Source organism: Nelumbo lutea, chromosome 8 (assembly GCF_056320005.1).
Source record: "Nelumbo lutea isolate HS-2025 chromosome 8, American lotus-T2T, whole genome shotgun sequence".
Classification (NCBI taxonomy): Eukaryota; Viridiplantae; Streptophyta; class Magnoliopsida; order Proteales; family Nelumbonaceae; genus Nelumbo; species Nelumbo lutea.
The window spans coordinates 28,670,739-28,679,064 of record NC_142691.1 but is presented as its reverse complement, the minus strand read 5'-3'; the positions used below and the strand labels follow the sequence as shown (position 1 = coordinate 28,679,064).

General features: G+C 37.0%; 1 protein-coding gene across 1 annotated transcript; it reads left to right on the top strand.

Moving 5' to 3' along the window:
• The first annotated feature begins 594 nt into the window (after positions 1–594).
• On the top strand, positions 595–1,453 carry LOC148843613 (uncharacterized). Its single transcript, XM_088958407.1, has one exon. The coding sequence runs from the start codon at positions 698–700 to the stop codon at positions 1,202–1,204; it is 507 nt and encodes a 168-aa protein (XP_088814533.1). The 5' UTR covers positions 595–697; the 3' UTR covers positions 1,205–1,453.
• Positions 1,454–8,326: the final 6,873 nt, after the last annotated feature.

Sequence of the window (8,326 nt, the reverse complement as noted above, 5' to 3'; positions counted from 1 at the left end):
CCAATCCGACAGCCCGGTCCGGTCCGGTTATGAAAACCATGACCATGCCTTTTAAGTGCTTCACCCACTGAACAAAAATTGACAGTTGCCAGCTTCCTTTATTTATATATCCACATGCATGTGATCCTGCTTTGCTACCCTTTGGTGGCCTGGTGGGCATATTTAGAAATTGAACATACATGATCATGCTAGATTCAGCCTGCTTCGATTCTTTTCTCACTTACTCTTTTGATAAACCAAACACATCCCTTCATTGGAAACGACCAGTTGTTGCATGCATGTTGAGTTTTCTGCAATAAATTAACTTTATCTTGCTGGAGCACCGCCCCAAATGGAGCTCCACTAAGCTATGTTCCATTTCCTGGCGCCACAGAAATGGAATTATTTGCTTTACCAACTTCACAAACAGCATAGGAAATGTCTAGAAACACCACCTTTTCAGGCACCCACGGCTATCCCACTACCTTGAGATGAGATTAATTTCATGTTTGGAGGGACCCACCTATACACAATTTTTTTTTTTTTTTTGTTTATATCTCCCACGTGTACAACCAAACCAGCTATAAATAAGAGAGCCAGAGAGGCCCATCACTTACCCCACAAAACTTGAGAGTGAGCTGAAATAGTCTTTCAATTCTGACTCTCAGTCTAAGCAGGTCTTAGTCCACTAATTTCTGGGTTCATTACGTAGAAGCAAATGGGGTGCTTCAAATCCATGGCTCTTGTTGTTCTTCTTGCTTCCTTGGCTCTTCAGGTTGAAAGCCGAGTTGCGAGGAAGGACTTGGGTTTGGGCTTAGGTGGTGGTCTGGGACTTGGGCTAGGACTTGGTTTAGGGGGAGGTGGTAGTGGGTCTGGTTCTGGATCAGGTTCAGGTTCAGGTTCTTATGCAGGGACAGGAGCTGGGTCAGGCTCAGGTTCTGGTGCTGGCTCTTATGCAGGCTCAGGATCTGGTTCAGGAGCAGGCAGTGGACGAGGATATGGTGCAGGATCTGGATCAGGACATGGACGAGGCTCTGGCTCAGGATCTGGTTATGGTGAAGGTCGTGGTTATGGTTCGGGATCCGGTTCCGGTTCTGGTGGGGGCTATGGTGAAGGTTATGGTAAGGGTCGTGGCTATGGCTCTGGGACAGGTAATGGATATGGTGAAGGATATGGAGAGGGTCGTGGGTATGGGTCTGGATCCGGTGATGGGCGTGGAAAGTGAGTGTAATGTTATCGGAATTTGATGGATCACCCATCTTCTGAGTCTAGTTGCTTTGGTTTAGTAACAGTCTCTCTCTAATCAGGATTGTAGGAGTCAGAGTCTGTGTGTGAACTGGTAGTTATTCTCTATTTTATCTCTGTTTAATGAATTTTCCTTCTACCGAAAAAAATGGGTCATCCATTTTTGTTCATGTATAAATAAATAAAACGATGATAATGAATTTCAGATCCATGGATGTATTTGTATTTATTTCATTCTACGAATTCTGTATGTCAATGAGAGAGTTTGTTAATTTCCATTGTTGTTTGTGATATTAACATAGTGGGAATCATGGTGAGAGGCTTCTTCAATTAAGCAAAGCCTTGATCTACAAGGAAAAGAAGAGAAAATTCAAGCAAAGACCTTTGATATTCAAGCCAATCGTTAGTCATAAGCCTCTGTAACCCTTGCAATATTCAAGCAAAGATCGAATAGAGATTGAGAAGCATCAAGTAATATTCCCTCTGAAAATGAAATAACATAACTGAAATCTGTGAAAAAACGTACAAACAAGACCTTTGATATCTCATTCCTTCTTCACATAGAATGCTTTTGGCATTCATCACCATCTAGTGAAGTATGCTTGATCTTCGTGTACCAGACTATCCTTTGAATTCGACTATTAGCAAGGTAACAACTGACTGGTTGGTTAGGTTCTGGCTGATTGTAGTGAAGACTTGGGGTCGAATTTCACTTGCATCAGGTTTGGACGGGATCACTGGGTTTAGGGGATGGACTACCCCACTTGTGTATCCCCATTGAACAAAAAAAAGGGTAATTAACTCCCCATTGTTTCAAAGGCCCCGTACTATGGGGTAAGTAACAATTACCTCCCCCCATGAACTTTTATTTGTGACAAAGATTCCCTGATTTTTCACTGTGCAACAAATATCCCCTTCATTAGAGTTTTATCGGTTAACTTCAAAAAACCATTCTTACTTAGCTGTTAATTAAAGTTTTTTTTTAAATTCCCAAACTACAATTTTCTTATGATTCAATTAGTTTTCTAAATATAATATTGGAGTCCTCTCCGTTGCTCTAATAGATCCTTGCAGATTTTTGGCTGGATTCAATCTTCAAATAAAATGGTAAAGGTTTCTTTCTAATATATTGAAATTTTAAGGGTTCATTTGGTTTTTCTTGATTTTTCATGGCTTAAAACTTTCTATGCTTTAAGATGAAGAGAGACATTCATTTGAAGTTCAAGTGGATTGTTTTTGCTAGATTTTTGAATTATGATGAACTCTAGATTGAAATTAGTGTTGCAATTTCAGGAAATAACTTAAATTTCTAAGGGTTTTAGTGGATGAACGTATTTAAAGTGCATTTTCTCCCTATATTCTGATATTCTTCTATTAATTTTTTCCATTGATGTAAAAGAATACTTTTCTTTTTAAAAATAAAGATTACATCACTTTTTCTATACCAGTGAAATGGTTATTATTACTTTAGCTGGTTTCGTTTGGAGATAGTGGAGGTATTTTTAGGTAAATTAGGATTTAATAGAAAATGGGCAAGAAAAAGAAAATAGGGAAAGATCGAGGGATAACATTAAATATGGATATGGAACTAATGTTTTCAACAAAGAAGTGACCAATCCAATTCTGATTCTAAGTGAACCAAATGAACCCTTAGATCTGAATCTTGAAGAACTTGATTAGTAAATCGTGACTAGGGAAATGTTTAGTTGATTCATTGGTTTGACCATCTAAGTTAATGATATTTAATAAAATTAACTTAATAGGTTTGGGATATATAACATGGTTCTCACATCGTCAGTCCCCTCCATTAGATATCAGCCACGTCTTTATTTACATCTGAATTCAATTTTAATGAAGTCAAGGAGTAACGTCAGTGTGGACTCCAAAAAAATTTAAATTCTCTTAACTTGTGTGAATTCTTTCCCCTTTAATCTACCCCAAATCTCTTCTCTTTCATTCCTATGAACTTGTTTCTATGTGTCTCTCTCTCTCTCCCTCTCATTTCTTCTTCTCCCCTCGTTACTACAATGAATCATGCATTTGCATTTGGCTTTGAACAAGTTCATCATTCTTGTTAGAGAATAAAACCTATTCAAGGACCTTACTTAACAACTTAAGCTTTTAGGTTGAATGGTTCTTTGAGATGGTATCAGAGCCACTTTGACTAAGTGATCTAGTGTTTGATTATCGTCACCCCCATTATAATAAATTAAGTTTCAGCACAAGGTATGGGTGGACTTGTGCTGTCCATGCTTCAAACCCAGTGGACTTTCGCGTGAGGGAACATGTTAAAGAATAAAACCTATTCAAGGACCTCACTTAATAGCTTAAGCTCTTACGTTGAATGGTTTTCTGAGACTCCTCCATCTCCAATTCTTTGTCATGCATGTTGGAGTTCCAGCGACTTCCTTCTTGACTTCCACCCACCACCCCATTTACCTTTCTCTTTCAAAAGAATTGTAGACATTGCAGACCTTCCAATTTGGTACTTCTTGTTTGGTGCAATTGGCAGACTGGTCATGATTTTGAACAAAAACCACCCACAATCAAGGTGCATTGGTGGTTACAGTAGGATCACCATTAAAATCTTGTTCTTGGAATATCACTTATCACTGCCTTACCTCTGATTGATTCTTCGGGTTGGGAACTTGGGATGAGATCTGTTTGTGCTTAGAGAAATGCCAAGCCAATGGTCCAAAAATTGTGTTCGATCGCACGGTGACCATGACCCAATGATACACTGATGCTAAACAAGTTATGCATTAGAGGGAGCTGTATATGGGTTCCCGGTATACAGAAAATTTTCTGGACTCCGTTGACATTCAAATCTAACTGATACATTGGTCAAGATGAGTTGCGGTGGTCTGATTATTTTGCTCTTCTTAGCATTTTAGTACATCAAAGGAGTTGTATACAGGTTCCCAGTATATAGATGATATTCTGGAATCCCTTAATATTCGAATCTAACTGATACACTGGTCAGCGTAAAACACAAATGGTTGCCCAACCCCCTCCCCCTCGTTCATTCTATTCTAGATTTTCTTTTTTCATTTTCATTTCTCTCCCTTACGGTCTCCCCTCATCCCCTTTCTTGTCCAATAACCGCCCATTCTTTGCAAAGGCGTCTCTGACGGCGGTGGAGATTCAAGCTGTGTATTGGTTCGGTGAAGAGGCGGTGGAAAGGGAAGAGAAGAGAGTCCTCTCTCACAGCGGTGAGATTCACGCTGTATCGGAAAGCGTGAAAGGGCGGTGGAGAGGGAGGGGAAGAGGCAGGAATGAGAAAAGGAGTAGAGTTAGTTGTATTTGATTATAGTTTGGACTCCGTCAATTCCACACTCCCTTAGTTTTGAATGAATTTAGAAGAGGGTGATGTGTTCAGTCCTCATTGGATGCGATCTGGATTAATCAATGTCTATAGGTGATGGTTTGACTGGTATGACAATCCAAATCAACCATGGGTTGCAAAACATTTTCATTTTTAAACTATTTGGACTAAACCCTCTATCCATTACATTTGGATCTAATCAGACTTGTACTATTTATTTATGAACACATATTGGAACGGGTTGGACCATATCCCAGTGTTGACCTTACGTGTTTTTTTAATAATTCATGGAGAGTAATAATAGTGTGATTAAGTAAGCAATTATCTTAAATAAACTTCTTTGAGCCTTAATTGTATTAAAGCAAGTTTGCTACTAAAGATGAAAAAGTCGAATAAGTTCTATTTAACCAGTTGCTAGAGCTTCATGTTCTCATCATGTCATCAAAATTTCTCTACATGAGGTTACTCTAAGTTTATATTTGGTTTGAAGGAAAAAGTTGGGAAAGGTAGAAAAACCTTTACAAATCTTGTATGAGTTTTCTACTTTTTCCTTTCCTTTCCTTACCTTTTCCTTCAAACCAAACGCAACCTAAGAAAATTCAAGCACGACAAGATTATTACAAGAATTCAAAAGATTTTGAGCTGCTCAAATGGTCATTTTCTACAGCAAATTGTGTTCAAAAGATCACATAAGATGTGCCCTCTAGGATGCTCAACAATATTAAAAACAACTTAAGCAACCTTAGAAACTAACGACTAGAATAAACTTGGTTCTTGGGCTTTTTTAGACAAACAAGAGATTACAATCTTAAATGAGTTCCAGCTCTCTAAATGAATATTTCTAAGGTTTCTAAGTGTTGAGTTGTCTATAAAGCAAGATTGGTCAAGCTCTATAGTAAATTGACTAATTGTGATATTTGAAGCATAATATGCCTGAGAGATAATTGACTACCCAAACATGTATAGTTAATTATCTATAACAGCCAAGGCATGTTTTGTCAAGACTATGAGACATAATCAACTACTCCAAAAGGTATAATCGACTAATTGTGGCAATTGAGGCATAAAAATGCCTTGTTTGAGAGAAGTAGTAATCTGCTAAAACGTATAGTTGACTAACTCAAACAGCTTGAGTTCAGGTTGCTATTAGCCGAATGAAGAGAAAATGATTCCTCCCTTCATCAAGTAAATGACTATAAAAAATTTGACAGTCAACTACTTCAAAGAAATTTGGTCATTTGAAGGTTTAAACAACTATTACTATCGGTAAATCTTCTATCATGTTGAAGTAAATTTAAACTATTTCTAAGAATGGAAAAATCACTCCAACAGCTAAAAAATAGTCACTTACTCTTAAATCGTCTATAAATAAAGGTGTTTAACTTGATTCAAACTAAACAAGAGAAAAACATGTACTAACATTATAAATAGTATATAATTGCTTTTAGAGAAAGGAGATTAGCAAGAGTCATTTGTTGAAGAAAGTTTTAATAGTCTTTAAGATAAGAAAAGTTTAGAAGCCTTTGAGATTGTACACATTTATCATTGATTGAAGCAGAACCTCTAGAGAACAACCGAGTGGTTTTGCATTAGAAAAAGTGTGTTTTATTTTCATTAATGTCAAGAGTGCAAATGCTAGAAAAAGCAGAATCTCCTACCACTGGTATTGGTTTGTGCGTAGAGATATGGGAAGAGTTTGTGGGTAAGAGATCGGGAGTGAGAGAAAAAAAAAAAAAAAGACTATTCTTCTTCTTGTCGTTGTTATGGAGTACACAGCAGGCATAGCCTTTTTCCCAACCAATGTTTTAAAAACTGGTCCAGAAATAGAACCCTTTTGGACTGAAAAATAGTTATTGTAGGTTTTCCAGAATTTTCACCAAACATAACTTATGGGCTGTTCAGCTGATGTCCACTTCATAAAGACAGAAGTTGGCTCCAATCAGGGCAAATTCATATTCACACCGTCCCAACAGCCTCTTTCAACTCTCCATGAAATAAAACACATAAATAAGGAGATATTCCCAATACAAGGCCCGAACTCTTTCCAAACAGGCACCAAGACCCGAAGATAAATATTCCTGCTGCAAGGAGATGGACAAACTTGTCCAAGACAATTTGAATAGATTTCATTCAGCCGTGTAAAAGAAGAAGAATGAAAATTCAACAACGGTAGGCCTAAAAACATTGTTAAGATGGCAGCCGTCTATAGCAACAAGAATCACGTAAATCCTGTCTCATCTGCTGAAGAATATTAACCACTTGCTCATCTTGTTCACTATTATAATCTCTTTCGACCAACTCACTTCCAGTATATGAGTTCACGCTAAGTGACCCAGATAACACATTATTAAAATCAACCAAATCTAAGACCACAATTCAAACTAATTTATTAAGAAAATATTGAGGACAAAATGAGAAAATGCCCACATCTATACATCACTTATCATAAAAAGTCTACACCAAAGTCATGTCAAATTGAAGTTTGAATACAGCTTTTAATAATATGAACTGTGCCTTTAAGACCTTGGTTTCCACGCTTTCGTGAAGTTTACCTTATGGCCTACTATTTTTATTGTATAATATAATGTCAAGTGGTGACACTAGTTATCTACATGACCTTGTTATCAGGAAAATAGGTGAGAAAATTCCATAAGAATTTTCCTACAACTTTATCTTTTCTCACTGTTTCCAAAAGACAGCTGACAATTGGCTCTTTTTCTTACTTAATATATATTTTGAGAAGACATGATCACTACAGTTCATATTTCCTGCCACAATTTTCGGATGGAAGTGTGTGGAAACCTCAACATATATACGGGCTTGGTGATGGGGACAAGCTCAAGTTTCAAACTGATTATTATAATCAATATTTTATGTTTGGAACAGACAGAAGGCAAGATCAGCTTTAGAATTTTTTCTTTCTTTTAGTTCTTATTCGGTTAATATACCCGAAATTCATACCTCTCGTTTAATAAAAAATTATATTACAGCAACAAAACTGACCCATACCAATGCATCTGTATTCAATGAATCCATGGTTTTCAAAACCGGATTGGATCGAACGATCAGACCAGAAAATCAGGAATCGGTCAGGTGATTGATTTCGGTTTTCTCCAAAATCAGAATTTCTTCAAAAACTATTTATTTTAGTCAGTAAATCGCCAATCTGGGTGGTTAATTATTCGAATGGTTTTGACCATTTTTTTATTTTCTTTTCTAAGTTTTTTTTAATTTTTTTTTATTTTCTTTGTCAGAATGGGCTGATTGTTTGACCCAATAACTGACCCCTGACCGATTTAGTCTCAGAATCGGTTTTAAAAACCATGTTTTCACAATCCAACACCATATCAATTATCAACCAAAAGAATATCGACCTCTGTTAAGAAATCCCAGGCGCTGCTGGGATTTGGGTTATGAGTTCAGGGCCTCCTAATGCTTTCCATGGATGGACGTCAACAGTGAGTGAGAGAATGACGATCTGATGAACAACTGGGTAAACTGAACAATAATCAATCATTTAGAGCCCATTTAGAGCCCGTTTTGTTTATGGGAACAAAGGTTTGGAATTGGAATTAGAATTGGAATGGATCATTTTAATTTCAATTATGGTTGAACGAAATCGGAATTTTTTGTTAGAATTAAATTCTCTCATTTGAGAGAGAGAATGGCCATTCCCTCCCCTTTACGTGGGAATGAAATCTCATTCTAACTTAATGTCAAGAGGTGACGTTATTGTATAATAATGTCAAGAGATGACACTATTTATCTCATTCCATC

What these genes read in the sequence shown, in the direction of transcription:
- LOC148843613 (XM_088958407.1), top strand. Translation starts at nt 698, where the DNA reads ATGGGGTGCTTCAAATCCATGGCTCTTGTTGTTCTTCTTGCTTCCTTG.